Source organism: Rattus norvegicus, chromosome 12 (genome assembly GCF_036323735.1).
Source record: "Rattus norvegicus strain BN/NHsdMcwi chromosome 12, GRCr8, whole genome shotgun sequence".
NCBI classification, from domain to species: Eukaryota; Metazoa; Chordata; class Mammalia; order Rodentia; family Muridae; genus Rattus; species Rattus norvegicus.
Genome location: NC_086030.1, coordinates 44,740,680 through 44,758,953, shown reverse-complemented (window position 1 = coordinate 44,758,953; position 18,274 = coordinate 44,740,680). Strand labels below are relative to the sequence as shown.

The 18,274-nt window shown below is 47.5% G+C and overlaps 1 protein-coding gene across 2 annotated transcripts in view; it reads left to right on the top strand.

The window, feature by feature from the left end:
- The window catches only part of Ksr2 (kinase suppressor of ras 2), a 385,977-nt gene that overhangs the window by 89,602 nt on the left and 278,101 nt on the right, over positions 1 to 18,274 (top strand). For both annotated transcript variants that reach the window (XM_006249485.5, XM_017598534.3), the window contains exon 3: positions 2,464 to 2,614. In XM_006249485.5, the coding sequence (XP_006249547.1) occupies positions 2,464 to 2,614 (151 nt within the window). The remainder of the gene's footprint in view (positions 1 to 2,463; positions 2,615 to 18,274) is intronic.

The window sequence follows — 18,274 nt, the reverse complement described above, 5'->3', positions numbered from 1 at the left end:
TTTGACTCAATGTCTTAAAACTTAATTTTCTAAAGACTCAAGAGCTCTGGTTTCAAAACTACAAGTACTGATTATGTAGAAGAGAATCCTTTTCTGATGTGACGAACCACAGTTGGCAGCCCCTTTGGGTCCCCGAGGCTCCCCACTTTGGAGCTCCTAGTCTCCAGGCAGAGTATTCAGAGATCTTCACCTGTCGGTGAGGTGTGAAGGCTACCCGCCTGCAGTTCACAGGTTTGTCCACCAGAGGGCGCTCTCATGAAGGAAACATGGAGACGGCTGTGAGACGTGCCCTGGGTTCAAACGCTGCTTCCATCACTCTTGCTGTGTGACTTGGGCTAAGGGTTTAACTTATCTGAGCTTCAGCGTCCTGGCCTGCATGCAATGATAGCCATTTTTTTGCTGAGGATACAGTTCAGTGGTAGAATCCTTACCCAGCATGTGTGAGAATCTGATCCAGTTCCCCAATAAAACACATATATGCACAGAGACACGTACACATACACACATATACATATACACACATGCACTCACACAGTACACATATCACACACATTCACAATACACACGCACGCTTACCACATACATCCATACACACCTCTGGATAGCTCCCCTCCCCCATCCATATGCACACGCACACTCACAAACTTACACATTTATACATACACATACATGCGCTCCCACATGCATGTACAGATGCACATACGTGTGTACACATACCTTCACTTTCACATGATCTAGAGGCACAATAAGACAGTCTGTGTTGAGTACTGGAAACATTGTCCCAGCTAGGGTTATCTTACCGAAACGTGCACAAATTTCCCTTCTTTGGCCCAGGTTGTTAGGGTTTCTTCACCTCTCAGCCATAAATGTCTGAGCCAAAGCATTAGGGTAATCTGACCACACACACACACACACACACACACACACACACACACACACACACACACGCACTTTGAAATCATAGTATGAACTGAACAGTTGGGTCCTGCAGCACGGAGAGGGCTTTAGATTGTACGTCTCTCCTACCGGTTACCAACTGTCAACTCCACAGTCTAGAGATCACCTGAAAAAAGTCAGGATTGAATAATTATCTTTATCAGGACAGCCTGTGGTCACATCTGAGAGAGATGCCTTGATTGCTAAATGATCAGGAGAGCCCAGCCCACTGTGGGCGGTGCCATCCTTAGGCAGACAGGTCTGGGCTGGAGGACGACAAAGAGGCAGCATCCTCAGAGGAGGATTGTAACTTGGAAGTGTAAGCCTCGTAAACCCTTTCTCCCAAGCTGCTATTGTCAGAGTGTTTTGTCAGAGCATCTGGGGCCAAACTAGAACAGCCTTGTTCTAAACCTTCACCCTGCATCCCTACTCTGGCACGTCCAGCTCAAGGTTTACCTACGCTGTGTTCCTACTTCTCTCTAGATGACCCAGATGCCACCTCCTGTCCCTGTCCTGACTTCACAGTCACTGTTGGGATGTTGGCTCTGTCCTGCAGCTTTCTTCTTTGGGCTTTGAGTGTGAAAAATGGGACTTAGGAAATTTGTAGACCCTGCTTTCTGTGAATCTATATTGTAATTCATAGTCATGGCCACAAGGGGGCAGAAGAAGCACACGCTATCACCCGTGAATCGCCGTCTGTAGATTTACAAGCCTTATTAAATAGATTCTATGCATGAAGGCTCTTATATGTATATGTAGAGGCATTAGAAGGCTTGTAAACACCAACGCTTGAGGAAATTACTGGCAGTGTTGCAGACTTATTTAGGACATTGTTTAAGGAGGGGACTGTTTGTAGGGCAACACATTGCAACCTGGGAATCCTGCTTCTGTCCCCAGCTCTTTTGTTCAGAGAGGTCTTTTTCCCAGAATGTTCTATACTGTTCCTCAGCCTTACCGCATAGCCTCATGGTGCTCAGTAATTTTCAAGATTCATTTCCAGCCTCAAGCACCCACGGGTCTTCTTAGGCTCTTAAAAGCCATATATAAATCCAGACCCTGTAGGCACATCAGAAGGGAAGCCGAGTGTGGAGGCCAGCCAAAGAGACCCGGCTTTATGTCTAGCTGGTTTGTTCTGAGTCGTCCCTCTCGCCTCCCGGCCAAATTCAGCAGAGCCATTTACTCACAGAATATGAAACAGGGTCTGTCTCTCCCGGGTTTCGAGGCTGGACTGTGAGGAGCACCTACATTCAGCAGTTCCGTTCTACAAGTGAGAAGAACAAGGCCCAGAGAAGTAAAATGATTTGTCTAAGTGGCAAGCGGGAGACTCAACCCCAAATTCAGCCGAGTCTTTGCCTAGTGGAGCATCTTTCACTGGGTACCAGCAGAGGGCAGTGTGGAGGCTCCTTGCTGTTTCCCTATGCAGTTCTCCCGAGTGCCACAAGAGGGAGATAGAGAGACACCACTCCATTCCCTCCGGCAGGACGCTTGGGCTCCTGTCCCACTGACTGCTTTTGTCCCTTCCTCTAGGAGATCTCCCCTGACCAGCTGAGCTTGGAGGACCTCCTGGAGATGACCGATGAGCAGGTGTGCGAGACCGTGGAGAAGTATGGAGCCAACCGGGAAGAGTGCGCCCGGCTCAACGCCTCACTCTCCTGTCTCAGGAATGTGCACAAATCAGGTGAGCCGTCTGGGAGGTCAGGATTGTCCCGAGCTGGTCGGCCACTGTCCTTCGAGCTTCCTGGGCAGGCCAGAACGGAAGAGTGGGCTCTGGATGCCAAAACCAGCTTGGGGCAGAGATGACTGTGAGAGGTGGAAGTAGGCGGGGCTTGAACTCCACCCTGCAGAGGATGGCTCAGCATGGGTCCTGGATAATTGGGATGTACAAGGGAGGCCAGCATCGCTCCCCACGAGACGCTCAGAGGTGGCTTTGTGTGATGGATGGCATTTCTGGTTATTTCTATGTATAAACACTATACATTCATTGTAATAGAAATCAGGTTGTAACTGCCCCAGGGACCTTAAGTTGTTATTTTACTATACTCTCTTGGCTCAATCCTTCCATGCTAATGAGTACATGCTGCTCGCTCTCTCTCTCTCTCTCTCTCTCTCTGATTCTCTCTCTCTCTCTGATTCTCTCTCTCTCTCTCTCTCTCTCTCTCTCGCACTCTCTCTCCTCTTGCTCCTCTCTCTCTCTCTCTCTCTCTCTCTCTCTCTCTCTCCATGCAAAGGGTAAAATTACTTTCTCTAAGCTGAATTCTGTGGCCTCTCTCTGCTTTATTATTTTACGATCTAAGCATGTCATCATCCCCCCCCCCCCCCGGCTCGTTCTAGTCACTTGCTCAAAACTGTGACGCGGGGTTAGAGCTGTAGCTCAGCTAATTGGTAGAGTGTTTGCCTGGCACACACAACACTCTGGGTTTGATCCTCAGCGCCTCATAAACGGGGTGGGGTGGTGCATGTCTGTAACCGCGGCCCTTGGGAGGATGAAGCACGAGGATCTGGAGTTCAAGATCATCCTTGGCTTCACAGAGAGCTTGAAGTCAAGGTGGGATACTGGAGATCCTGTGTCCAGAGGAAAGGGAAGGGAACCCATGGTGTGAGCGGATCATTAATGGTAGGCGGTGGAAGCGCTTTGCTCCTGGGCTCTCTCCAAATTGCTACAAATATCAGCACTGTCATTTCAGTTCTTGCCACAAGGTGGCGCCGCCGACCAGAGGTCTGGCCCAATCTGGTGGCTGTTAATTCTTACTCTGGTTGTCAATATGCAACCGGCAATTAGGATTTACAGAGTGACTGTTAATATGCCAGGAGGGCGGAGGACCCGGCAGTGAACCAGACAGAACAGGTTTCCAGCGTGCAGACCTGACGACCTCAGCTCCATTTTAAGAACCCATGTTAAGAACAGTACACTTGTCGGTGGCTTAGGTTGGTTATCTCAGGGCCAGGAAGGGATGACTGGCTGATACCCGGGGCCTGCTGGTCAGGAAGACCTGCTTACCTATAGCCAGTGCCAGTTATCGAGAGACCCAGTCTCAAAAAATAAACAAACAGATACAAATAAAACAAACAAAACCCCCAAACCCCCCAAAACAAAACAACAAAAAGCAAATAGAAAAACAAACAAAAAACAAAAACAACAAAAACCCCCCAAACCCCAAAAAACAAAATACCCACAAATAAGGTGGACGGCACCAAAGGGATTGGCTGAGGTCCACTCTGGTCTCCACATGGATGTGCAACACAAATTGCACCAAATCCCAGTGCGACCCCAGAAATAGCTTCCTGTTTAGGAATGTGTTGGCTTCTCCTTGTGGCTATGTTTTTACCCCACTCCACTACCCCGGCTCCTGCTCTGGACCCTGTCCCTGTCTCCCATCTTCTTCCAGTCCTGAGAACTGCTGTCTTAAGAGGGTACCTCTGTAGGATGTCACAGGAGATGTTCATGCTGACAGACATTGCTTTCTGGAAAGTTCCCTCTGGGCTGCTGCTTTCTTAGCTCTCTGAGGGCCGGATGGCTTCTCAGCCAGGTGTCTACTTGTGCATGGTTTTGATCTAACTGTAACCACATCCACCTTCACCCCTCCCTGTCATGCATGCACACATGTAGGACGTGTCCTGGTACACAGCAGAGTCGTGTTTCCTGAGATGGGACCCAGCCTGGCAGGCACAGCGGGGAGGTGGATATTTCAGATTCATTCTTATCATGTTCTACAGTGTCACCGCTTATTTATGTGAGGTCCTGGCAACTGGAGCCAGAGACTTGGCTCTGCCAGGCAAGGGTTCTACCATGGAGTCACAACCTCATTTGTCCCCTATACCAGATGCTGGCTATGACACACAGGACACAGGGCTTGTGAGCTGTGTCCTGAAGAGATTAACAGTCCACAGGTCGGAGGAATGTCTGAGGGGTCCAGTGTACTGACTGCTCCTGTGGAGGATCCTGGTTTGCTTCCCAGCACCCACACAGTGGCTCACAACTGCCTGTAACTCCAGCTCTGGGGATCTGATGTTTTCTTCTGGCCTCCACAGATTCCTATACACATACATGTACATATATCTTCTACTGAGAGAAATGAGGTGTGGGGAGGGGCATGCGTACCGTGCACACACACATTCCAAAATGCACATTTTACACATACCTTTAGTCCTAGCACTTGAGAGGGCGAGACAGGTGGATCTCTTGAGTTTGAGGCCAGCCTGGTCTACTGAGCAAGTTCAGAGTAGCCAGGGCTACCTAATGAGACCCTGCCTCAAAAAAAACCTTAACCAACTAAACAAACAAACAAAAACCCCTAATCTTAAAAAGGAAAGACGCTACCAATATTGGTCGTACTGCTAGATCCACTCCACCTCAGGTCCTTCTGAAGTTCCCATGGCAACAGTGTGCTATTTCCCCCGCTTCTTGGATTCTGAACACCAGTGGCTATGGGGTTGCTGTTCTGCTCAACTCTTGTGGCATGCAGGGCCAAGGTTGGTGTCACTCCTCTTGGGGAATGATGACCACCGGCTCGAGTTTCCTTACCACCAGCCTTCCCTTCTGTGGTATCCACAGGTAGTTAGGTCACGACATCATAGCTTTTGCCTATGGTGGGTGCCCCTCCCCCACAGGATTGTGCACCCTCTGTTGTCTGCTACTAGGGGGGAAAGTTAATACCTAGTATACAGTAAGAGTTTAATAAGGGATTTGGATATCCCTTTGTCTGGCCCAAGACAACCCAACAGGAGCTTGAAGCATGTCTCTCTCCAGGGACTGAAGACCCCTAAGGAGTTGGCCATGCTTGAACTTAGGTCCTCATTTCCTCTCAAGTTCTAACATGTGTACTTTAGAATTACTTGTATGTGCATGTACGGCACATGCACATCTGTATGTAAGGATATGTACACCTGTGTGGTGCCCAGAGCTCAGAGGGAGGCGCCTCCCTCACTCCCACCCGTTCCCTTGAGGCAGGTTCTTTCGGAAGCTAGGACTCACTAGGCTGGAGCCAGCAAGCCCTAGCCGTCCTTCTGTCTCTGCCTTCCTCAGGACTAGGGTTCTGATGCCTGGTTTGTTACATATGAGTCAGGATCTGAACTCCAGTCCTCCTAATTCAGAGAGCATCTCCGTAGTCCCTGAAATCTTGACGAGCCACTAATTCTGGAGCACCCCAGATGAAGTGCGGGCGTCCGGTCTCAGGCTTGCCCCCTCTGTCCCGAGCTCCTTGTCTCTCCCCATTCACATCCTCAGACCCAAAACCTTCCCCAACCGCAGAGGCCCTTTCTGGATCCCACAGACTGAGCTGACGCCTGATCTTTGAATTCTAGGACGTCCTGTACATCAGGGACTCCCTCCCCGCCTCTCCTACCTCTTCTGATCTTTGGAGCAGGATCTTCCGGTTATAGGCAGGGGTCCCTAGCATCCTGACCAGGTTGAATTAATTCATCTGTGGTGGAGAAAGCGCCTGGGAGAGCCGCATGCTGTACCTGCCATGCATCTCCACCAGGGGGCAGCATCGAACTGGCCACCGTGGCTCCTTCCTGTTTTTAATGCGTTTGTGCCCTCAAAAATTGTTAACTATTTCCTCGAAGCTTCTAAACGCCTCGGGTCTGGATGGTCAGATTTTTTTTTTCGCCTTCCCGTGTAACTAAAAAGTCTAGGCTCGAACTAGTAAGCAGATGCCTTCCCTACCAGACTCCTCCCTCCCAAGGACACCAAAGCCCCACAGGGAGCAATCTGGACCCTCTGCGCTGTCTCCTGCGGACTGGACCAGGACGAGCCTGAAACTGAAGATCAATCACTTATTCATTCAACCTAGAAGCTTCCTCAAGACAGGGCAGCTTAACCTGGGGGGGGGGGTCTGGAAGCCCCAACATTGGATAAGTCCCCGGACACGCCCCATGCTGTTTACCCTGTGGAGATGTGCGCTGGGGAGTTGGGAAGGGAGAGTGGTTTTGTTCTGTGTGGGCGAGTACGGACCAGAGGCAGTCGCCCCAGCAGGAGCGTGCACAGTACAGGGCACAGGAAGTGGGTGTGGATGGAAGAGAGAGTGGAGCAGGCCACCGGGTGGCAGGACCTTTGGAATGGGGGGGGGGTAGTGGTGACTGTCACATGATCAGGGGATGAGGTGCGCCACCAGCTACTTCCCTGCTTTTTTCCTTTAGGTTTTTAAATTATCTATCATCTATCTATCTATCTATCTATCTATCTATCTATCTATCTATCTATCTATCTAGTAATAGGGTCGTAACAGGTTCAGAAGCACTGATCTAAGTGTTCACTCTGTGCCTGTTGTGCCTCCAGGGCTTGTGGCCATTCTCAGGGACTTGTGCAGAGACTTAAAGTGGGTGACTCTTTGGCAGTTGTGGGGACAACGGGCTTCTGTGGTGAGAAGGAGGATGGAGAACACCAGGGCTATTAAAGAATGGGTGTGTGTGTGTGTGTGTGTGTGTGTGTGTGTGTGTGTGTGTATGTGTGTGTGTGTGTATGTGTGTGTGTGTGTGTGTGGTACTAAGTGGTTGGTGCCCTTAGACAGAGGCCACTGCAAAGCGCTCACTCCAATGCTTGTCAGCCATGTGACCCCAGACAGATGTAGCCTAGGGGAGCAGCTCACTGCACATCCTTCATGGGGCTGGGGACAGTGCAGAGAGAAGGTTGGAGCATGGTGCTGCCCTCCACCCTCAGGTCTTTCTTTGCTGGTCCGTTTGGTCTCCAGGCCCCTCCTGAGTATCAGGGGGTGGGGGAGAGCTTGCAGCAGGGAACAGGAAGCAGAGAGGTCCTGAAATAGCCCAGCCTCAGATGCTCTACGGCTTCATACCAGTTGGGCTTTGAATGGAGCCCCCAGAAGCCCGCCGGCAGCACCACCGTCTCCTTTGACTAGAACAAAGCCGAAAGAGTGGTCTTGATTGCTCTATTGTGCGACTCGCTTCTGACTTGGAGAAGGCTGGAGGAAGAACAGCTCCCCTTCCAAGAGAGCCCTTCAGGGACCAGCGTGTGCAGGCATGATGCCATGCCTCTCTTCCCAGGGCCTACTCTCAGGGTCCCTCCCATGGACACAGCAGCCCTCAGGACACAGGCACACGGTAACAGAAGCCTGTCCCAGGCGAGCGTCTGTCCCTGTGGCTCATCTGCTCACCCTGTCACGGTCATAATGATGCGGAACCTCTGCCCCTGGGGAACCATGTTTCTAAGTTGTCTGGTAATGCGGCCCCCAATCTCCTCCATCAAGAGAAGTTTCAACTGGAGGCTTTCTTCATTTCCTATGATCCATTGCTGTGGTGGCTAGTGACTAACCTTTTGACCCTGTACACTTCTAGAACTTTCCTTGCATCAGAGAGAGAGAGAGAGAGAGAGAGAGAGAGAGAGAGAGAGAGAGAGAGCGCGAGCATAGGTATGTATGCATGCGTGTAAAAGCAGAAGACAGCTTCAAATGTCCTGTGTCACATGCCACCCGCTTTATTTTGTGACAGGTTCTCTGACTGTACTGGGATTTGCCAGTTTGGTTTACCTGAGTTCCCAGTGCGTCGTTGTTAGAACCTGGTGTTGGGAAGGATAGGGAGGGTACACAGGGCCAGCACCTCAGGGTCACACTTTCCATTGCCCCAAGGTGGCCTCCAGGATATGACGGGGACTATTTCACCCTGGCCAACGTGGACCTAAAATAGTGCAGGGTTCTAGAACCTCGCTCCCACCAGGATCTGGATGGGGAGATTGTCTCAGCATTGGCTGAGGGAGCTCGCGTGAGAATCACTGTCAGGAAGCTGGACTTTCGGAGCTGACTGGGAACTATGGAGGAAGCTTCTGGAAGGGCCGGGGTCTCCATCCCCTTCTACACAACTCAGAGTCAAAAATGGAAGGAGCTTGCTTTAGGCAAGTCAGGTCCACTCTCCTCGGTTGTCTGGGGCACCGTCAGCGCCTGCTGCTCTCTCAGCTGCAGGATTGGGGTGTAAACGGTTGGTTAAGGTCAAACAGTTTACCACTCCCCTGCCTCCCAGTGACAGGCACATTCTCAGCCCGCTCCAGCTCTGGTTATCTTTCTGGGATTTTTAAAGTTTGCCTCCTTGTCTCCCACTTCCCTTCCTCCTTCAGATGAATGAGAGCACAGGTCTTACCTGTGAAGCTTGGGTTCGCTCGGGGACAGAATGTTTCTTCCTAGGCTGTCTTTGTGATTGGGGGTCAGAATCACACTGGTGACCTGCCCAGCTCAGGGCTTCCCCGCCATCCACACTCCACCTTCTGTCAGTCATACATTGGTCCCTTTCTCTTGTTCACCCATTGCTTTGAAGACTTGGGGACCAGAGGCTTCCCTGGGAATGTTTCGTGGGAACAAGGCACCTGCCACCTGAGGCTGCTACCAGAATTTATGTCCCTGTCACCTGGTATAAGAGAAGGTTCACAACTGACGACCTTGTGCTCTGTGGTTGACGGGGGAGGTCTTTGAGGATTGTAAATTAGTACCAAGCATGGGCTTAAGTCCTAGAAAGAGCTGGAGTTCTAGGCTCCTGACCCCATTACCTAATGACTTCAGTCGCCCATTACAAACCCCTTCGACTTTCTCCTTGAGCTGAGTCTGCCCCAGGATCTTCGGACGCACCATTCTGGTTGGAATATGTTCTCCTGGTCTTCCTCTGGCTGGTTCCTTATCATTTTGATCTCAGTTCAAAGTCTCCTTCTTAGGAAGTCCTATGTCTGTTAGTTTCTGCCTCGTCACCTGGTAGTGTTTTTGTTTGAGATGGGTCAGTTCCCAGGCTGGACCATTAACCACAGCGCTGACTCCCAGAGTCCTCCCCACAACCATGTCGAGTCCAGTGGAGGTTTCATTTCCTTGTAAAGAAATGAGGCACAGAGAGGCTCTTTCTTTGTTTGGAGTCACACAGCAGCTGAGTGCCAAAAGTTTGAACTCAGGTCTGGCTAATTTCATAGTCGAGGTTCTTAGACAGGCAGAGCAAGGGGTGTGCCCTTCCCTTCACTCTGGCTGATCCCCGTGTCCTCAGCCCTTTTGGGGTTCAGGGGTAGAATAGCTTAAGTCCAGGAGACAGAAGGAAGAAGGCACAACACCAAGTTCCAGCTAGCAATGCCTGCTGGAAAGACCAGCAGCCCCCACATAGAAGAGAGAAAAACTCTTTGTGGGTGGTCAGGCAAGCATTTCCCTAGGCCAGCTTCTGTCCCTTCTGGCTGTGGCCTGAGAAAGGGTGGGGTCTGACATACCTTCAGGACACACTGCATAAGCCCTGGACCCAAGATTACTTTCTTTTCTTCCTCCAAACTCTTTGACACAAAGGTCAAAGGGCAACTGGAGGAGCTGTGACCCTGGGGGCGTGGCTCGGTGGCAGAGTGCTCCAGGTGCCTGCCCAGGACCCTGGCTTCTGTCCCCAGATCTGCAAAGATAAGTAACTTAGGCAATAAAGCGTAGCAAACCTGTCTGAGCACGGGGAAGGTAGCATTACTTTGGAATGCACTGTTTTTGCTGTGGCGTAGCTGGCTCGGGTTCCTCACAGCTGAAGTCCTGCTGCAGATGGCCTTGAACTTGAACTTCATCCCATTGCTTTCCCAGTTTACAGCCAGGTACAGGTCATGGACAGAGAAATGCCCAGGCTGTTTGAGAAGAAAAGATTAAAACCATCCCAACAGGGTACGGAAAGCCTAATTTGCATATCATTAATATTTAAAAAGTCTGAAGGAAGACCTGGCTTAGTCCCTCCTGCTCCTCTTGATTATCCTGAGCAATACCCAAGAGGCTGTAGGGCTTCAACAGAGGTTTGAAAAGAAAGAATCCTTGTCCACTTGGTTTGTGAACGTGGTCTGTACTTCTTGTGGTACACCCCATCCCAGCACAGCTTTCAGTGGCTCACTCCCAGAGGAAGTCCCTATTCATACCCCTCCCTGGCCATGTTCCCTGAAGCCAACTTTCCCCCACAATGGCAACTCCACACTTTGACACTCCAAGATGTAGTAGCTTAAAAGTCACCACTCCCAGGCAGCCTGGCTGGATCACGCCTGCACGTGCCCTCAAAGCGGCTATTTTGTATCTGTTTGCTGTAGAAATCTCCCACTTCAGACAGTAATTCTGGACACTCGGCCATCCCATGAAAGCAAAACAAACAAGAAAACAGTAACAATGTTGCAAGTGTGTATGTGGTGCGCTAATCCAAGCTGTCTTGAAAGTGATGTCATTTGATCTTATCCTGTTTTAATCTCTTTTTATTTAAGAACCAAGGAGCAGGGAGGGGGTCACACAGGTCATTCGGTGAGACTGTGCTTGTCCCAGGATGTGTGTCCCTTTTACTACAAAGTATTTAACGTAGGAACGAAGTATTGAATGATCTAAGAAACCAGTGAACTGATTTGATTCCATGGAGCCTCCCCTCCCAGAGGGAGGTAGGAGATATTTGCATGTTTTTCCTGGGAGAGAAGAGAGGAAAAGCCTCTTCTTCATAAGTGTTGGTGGTGGGACAAAGGACAAGCAACTGAGGGCATCCTCTCCGGTGGCCCACTCTTTGCTTTTTTTTTTTTTTTTTTTTTTTTTATTAACTTGAGTATTTCTTATATACATTTCAAGTGTTATTCCCTTTCCCGGTTTCCGGACAAACATCACCCTCCCCCCTCCCCTTCCTTATGGGTGTTCCCCTCCCAAACCTCCCCCCATTGCCACCCTCCCCGCATAGTCTAGTTCACTGGGGGTTCAGTCTTAGCAGGACCCAGGGCTTCCCCTTCCACTGGTGCTCTTACTAGGATATTCATTGCTACCTATGGGGACAGAGTCCAGGGTCAGTCCATGTATAGTCTTTAGGTAGTGGCTTAGTCCCTGGAAGCTCTGGTTGCTTGACATTGTTGTACTTTTGGGGTCTCGAGCACCTTCAAGCTCTTCCAGTTCTTTCTCTGATTCCTTCAACGGGGGACCTATTCTCAGTTCAGTGGTTTGCTGCTGGCATTCGCCTCTGTATTTGCTGTATTCTGGCTGTGTCTCTCAGGAGCGATCTACATCCGGCTCCTGTCGGTCTGCACTTCTTTGCTTCATCCATCTTGTCTAATTGGGTGGCTGTATATGTATGGGCCACCTGTGGGGCAGGCTCTGAATGGGTGTTCCTTCAGTCTCTGTTTTAATCTTTGCCTCTCCCTTCCCTGCCAAGGGTATTCTTTTTCCTCATTTAAAGAAGGAGTGAAGCATTCACATTTTGATCATCCGTCTTGAGTTTCCTTTGTTCTAGGGATCTAGGGTAATTCAAGCATTTGGGCTAATAGCCACTTATCAATGAGTGCATACCATGTATGTCTTTCTGTGAGTGGGTTAGCTCACTCAGGATGATATTTTCCAGTTCCAACCATTTGCCTACGAATTTCATAAACTCGTTGTTTTTGATAGCTGAGTAATATTCCATTGTGTAGATGTACCACATTTTCTGTATCCATTCCTCTGTTGAAGGGCATCTGGGTTCTTTCCAGTTTCTGGCTATTATAAATAAGGCTGCGATGAACATAGTGGAGCACGTGTCTCTTTTATATGTTGAGGCATCTTTTGGGTATATGCCCAAGAGAGGTATGGCTGGATCCTCAGGCAGTTCAATGTCCAATTTTCTGAGGAACCTCCAGACTGATTTCCAGAATGGTTTTACCAGTCTGCAATCCCACCAACAATGGAGGAGTGTTCCTCTTTCTCCACATCCTCGCCAGCATCTGCTGTCACCTGAGTTTTTGATCTTAGCCATTCTCACTGGTGTGAGGTGAAATCTCAGGGTTGTTTTGATTTGCATTTCCCTTATGACTAAAGATGTTGAACATTTCTTTAGGTGTTTCTCAGCCATTCGGCATTCCTCAGCTGTGAATTCTTTGTTTAGCTCTGAACCCCATTTTTTAATAGGGTTATTTGTTTCCCTGCGGTCTAACTTCTTGAGTTCTTTGTATATTTTGGATATAAGGCCTCTATCTGTTATAGGATTGGTAAAGATCTTTTCCCAATCTGTTGGTTGCCGTTTTGTCCTAACCACAGTGTCCTTTGCCTTACAGAAGCTTTGCAGTTTTATGAGATCCCATTTGTCGATTCTTGATCTTAGAGCATAAGCCATTGGTGTTTTGTTCAGGAAATTTTTTCCAGTGCCCATGTGTTCCAGATGCTTCCCTAGTTTTTCTTCTATTAGTTTGAGTGTGTCTGGTTTGATGTGGAGGTCCTTGATCCACTTGGACTTAAGCTTTGTACAGGGTGATAAGCATGGATCGATCTGCATTCTTCTACATGTTGCCCTCCAGTTGAACCAGCACCATTTGCTGAAAATGCTATCTTTTTTCCATTGGATGGTTTTGGCTCCTTTGTCAAAAATCAAGTGACCATAGGTGTGTGGGTTCATTTCTGGGTCTTCAATTCTATTCCATTGGTCTATCTGTCTGTCTCTGTACCAATACCATGCAGTTTTTATCACTATTGCTCTGTAATACTGCTTGAGTTCAGGGATAGTGATTCCCCCTGAAGTCCTCTTATTGTTGAGGATAGCTTTAGCTATCCTGGGTTTTTTGTTATTCCAGATGAATTTGCAAATTGTTCTGTCTAACTCTTTGAAGAATTGGATTGGTATTTTGATGGGGATTGCATTGAATCTGTAGATTGCTTTTGGTAAAATGGCCATTTTTACTATATTAATCCTGCCAATCCATGAGCATGGGAGATCTTTCCATCTTCTGAGGTCTTCTTCAATTTCTTTCCTCAGTGTCTTGAAGTTCTTATTGTACAGATCTTTCACTTGCTTGGTTAAAGTCACACCGAGGTACTTTATATTATTTGGGTCTATTATGAAGGGTGTCGTTTCCCTAATTTCTTTCTCGGCTTGTTTCTCTTTTGTATAGAGGAAGGCAACTGATTTATTTGAGTTAATTTTATACCCAGCCACTTTGCTGAAGTTGTTTATCAGCTTTAGTAGTTCTCTGGTGGAACTTTTGGGATCACTTAAATATACTATCATGTCGTCTGCAAATAGTGATATTTTGACCTCTTCTTTTCCGATCTGTATCCCCTTGATCTCCTTTTGTTGTCTGATTGCTCTGGCTAGAACTTCAAGAACTATATTGAATAAGTAGGGAGAGAGTGGGCAGCCTTGTCTAGTCCCTGATTTTAGTGGGATTGCTTCAAGTTTCTCTCCATTTAGTTTAATGTTAGCAACTGGTTTGCTGTATATGGCTTTTACTATGTTTAGGTATGGGCCTTGAATACCTATTCTTTCCAGGACTTTTATCATGAAGGGGTGTTGAATTTTGTCAAATGCTTTCTCAGCATCTAATGAAATGATCATGTGGTTCTGTTCTTTCAGTTTGTTTATATGATGGATCACGTTGATGGTTTTCCTTATATTAAACCATCCCTGCATGCCTGGGATGAAGCCTACTTGATCATGGTGGATGATTGTTTTGATGTGCTCTTGAATTCGGTTTGCCAGAATTTTATTGAGTATTTTTGCATCGATATTCATAAGGGAAATTGGTCTGAAGTTCTCTTTCTTTGTTGGGTCTTTGTGTGGTTTAGGTATAAGAGTAATTGTGGCTTCATAGAAGGAATTCGGTAGGGCTCCATCTGTTTCAATTTTGTGGAATAGTTTGGATAATATTGGTATAAGGTCTTCTATGAAGGTTTGATAGAATTCTGCACTAAACCCGTCTGGACCTGGGCTCTTTTTGGTTGGGAGACCTTTAATGACTGCTTCTATTTCCTTAGGAGTTATGGGGTTGTTTAACTGGTTTATCTGTTCCTGATTTAACTTCGATACCTGGTATCTGTCTAGGAAATTGTCCATTTCCTGAAGATTTTCAAGTTTTGTTGAATATAGGTTTTTATAGTAAGATCTGATGATTTTTTGAATTTCCTCTGAATCTGTAGTTATGTCTCCCTTTTCATTTCTGATTTTGTTAATTTGGACGCACTCTCTGTGTCCTCTCGTTAGTCTGGCTAAGGGTTTATCTATCTTGTTGATTTTCTCGAAGAACCAACTTTTGGTTCTGTTGATTCTTTCTATGGTCCTTTTTGTTTCTACTTGGTTGATTTCAGCTCTGAGTTTGATTATTTCCTGCCTTCTACTCCTCCTGGGTGTATTTGCTTCTTTTTGTTCTAGAGCTTTTAGGTGTGCTGTCAAGCTGCTGACATATGCTCTTTCCTGTTTCTTTCTGCAGGCACTCAGTGCTATGAGTTTTCCTCTTAGCACAGCTTTCATTGTGTCCCATAAGTTTGGGTATGTTGTACCTTCATTTTCATTAAATTCTAAAAAGTTTTTAATTTCTTTCTTTATTTCTTCCTTGACCAGGTTATCATTGAGTAGAGCATTGTTCAATTTCCACATATATGTGGGCATTCTTCCCTTATTGTTATTGAAGACCAGTTTTAGGCCGTGGTGGTCCGATAGCACGCATGGGATTATTTCTATCTTTCTGTACCTGTTGAGGCCCGTTTTTTGACCAATTATATGGTCAATTTTGGAGAAAGTACCATGAGGAGCTGAGAAGAAGGTATATCCTTTTGCTTTAGGATAGAATGTTCTATAAATATCCGTTAAGTCCATTTGGCTCATGACTTCTCTTAGTCTGTCTACATCTCTGTTTAATTTCTGTTTCCATGATCTGTCCATTGATGAGAGTGGGGTGTTGAAATCTCCCACTATTATTGTGTGAGGTGCAATGTGTGTTTTGAGCTTTAGTAAGGTTTCTTTTACATATGTAGGTGCCCTTGTATTTGGGGCATAGATATTTAGGATTGAGATTTCATCTTGGTGGATTTTTCCTTTGATGAATATGAAGTGTCCTTCCTTATCTTTTTTGATGACTTTTAGTTGAAAATTGATTTTATTTGATATTAGAATGGCTACTCCAGCTTTCTTCTTCTGACCATTTGCTTGGAAAATTGTTTTCCAGCCTTTCACTCTGAGGTAATGTCTGTCTTTGTCTCTGAGGTGTGTTTCCTGTAGGCAGCAGAATGCAGGGTCCTCGTTGCGTATCCAGTTTGTTAATCTATGTCTTTTTATTGGGGAGTTGAGGCCATTGATATTGAGAGATATTAAGGAATAGTGATTATTGCTTCCCGTTATATTCATATTTGGAAGTGAGGTTATGATTGTGTGCTTTCATTCTCTTTGTTTTGTTGCCAAGATGATTAGTTTCTTGCTTCTAGGGTATAGCTTGCCTCCTTATGTTGGGCTTTACCCTTTATTATCCTTTGTAGTGCTGGATTTGTAGAAAGATATTGTGTAAATTTGCTTTTGTCATGGAATATCTTGGTTTCTCCATCTATGTTAATTGAGAGTTTTGCAGGATACAGTAACCTGGGCTGGCATTTGTGTTCTCTTAGGGTCTGTATGACATCTGTCCAGGATCTTCTGGCCTTCATAGTTTCTGGCGAAAAGTCTGGTGTGATTCTGATAGGTCTCCCTTTATATGTTATTTGACCTTTTTCCCTTACTGCTTTTAATATTCTTTCTTTATTTTGTGCGTTTGGTGTTTTGACAATTATGTGACGGGAGGTGTTTCTTTTCTGGTCCAATCTATTTGGAGTTCTGTAGGCTTCTTGTATGCCTATGGGTATCTCTTTTTTTAGGTTAGGGAAGTTTTCTTCTATGATTTTGTTGAAGATATTTACTGGTCCTTTGAGCTGGGAGTCTTCACTCTCTTCTATACCTATTATCCTTAGGTTTGATCTTCTCATTGAGTCCTGGATTTCCTGTATGTTTTGGACCAGTAGCTTTTTCCGCTTTACATTATCTTTGACAGTTGAGTCAATGATTTCTATGGAATCTTCTGCTCCCGAGATTCTCTCTTCCATCTCTTGAATTCTGTTGGTGAAGCTTGTATCTACAGCTCCTTGTCTTTTCTTTTGATTTTCTATGTCCAGGGTTGTTTCCATGTGTTCTTTCTTGATTGCTTCTATTTCCATTTTTAATTCCTTCAACTGTTTGATTGTGTTTTCCTGGAATTCTTTCAGGGATTTTTGCGATTCCTCTCTGTAGGCTTCTACTTGTTCTCTAAGGGAGTTCTTTATGTCTTTCTTGAAGTCCTCCAGCATCATGATCAAATATGATTTTGAAACTAGGTCTTGCTTTTCTGGTGTGTTTGGATATTCCGTGTTTGCTTTGGTGGGAGAATTGGGCTCCGATGATGCCATGAAGTCTTGGTTTCTGTTGCTTGGGTTCCTGTGCTTGCCTCTCGCCATCAGATTATCTCTAGTGTTACTTTGTTCTGCTATTTCTGACTGTGGCTAGACTGTCCTATAACCTGTGTGTCAGGAGTGCTGTAGACCTGTTTTCCTGTTTTCTTTCAGCCAGTTATGGGGACAGAGTGTTCTGCTTTCGGGCGTGTAGTTTTTCCTCTCTACAGGTCTTCAGCTGTTCCTGTGGGCCTGTGTCTTGAGTTCACCAGGCAGGTTTCTTGCAGGGGAAAAATTGGTCCTACCTGTGGTTCCAAGGCTCAAGTTTGCTCGTGGGGTACTGCCTAAGTCCTCTCTGCTGTGGCAGCAACCGGGAAAATCTGTGCCGCTCCTTCCGGGAGCCTCCGTGCACCAGGGTTTCAGATGACGTTTGGTGTTTTCCTCTGGCGCCTGGATGTGCACAGAGTGCAGTCTCTTCTGGTTTCCCAGGCGTGTCCGCCTCTCTGAAGGTTCAGCTCTCCCTCCCACGGGATTTGGGTGCAGAGAACTGTTTATCCGGTCTGTTTCCTTCAGGTTCCGGCAGTGTCTCAGGCGCAGGGGTCCTGCCGCTCCCGGGCCCTCCCCTACGGGAACCCAGAGGCCTTATACAGTTGCCTCTTGGGCCAGGGATGTGGGCAGGGGTGGGCAGTGTTGGTGGTCTCCTCCGCTCTGCAGCCTCAGGAGTGCCCACCTGATCAGGCGGTGAGGTCTCTCTCCCACGGGGTTTGGGAGCAGAGAGCTGCTGCGGTCCGGGATCTGCCGGTGTGGGACTTCCGATAAACACAGGAAGTGCCCGGCCTTAGAGGAATTTTGCCTCTGTGTGTCCTGAGTTCACCAGGCAGGTTTCTTGCAGGGGAAAAGTTGGTCCTACCTGCAGATCCAAGGCTCAAGTTTGCTCGTGGGGTACTGCCTAAGTCCTCTCCGCTGTGGCAGCAACCGGGAAGATCTGCGCCGCTCTTTCCGGGAGCCTCCGTGCACCAGGGTTCCAGATGGCGTTTGGTGTTTTCCTCTGGCGCCTGGATGTGCACAGAGTGCAGTCTCTTCTGGTTTCCCAGGCGTGTTCGCCTCTCTGAAGGTTCAGCTCTCCCTCCCACGGGATTTGGGTGCAGAGAACTGTTTATCCGGTCTGTTTCCTTCAGGTTCCGGCAGTGTCTCAGGCGCAGGGGTCCTGCCGCTCCCGGGCCCTCCCCTACCCACTCTTTGCTTTTTAAAATAAA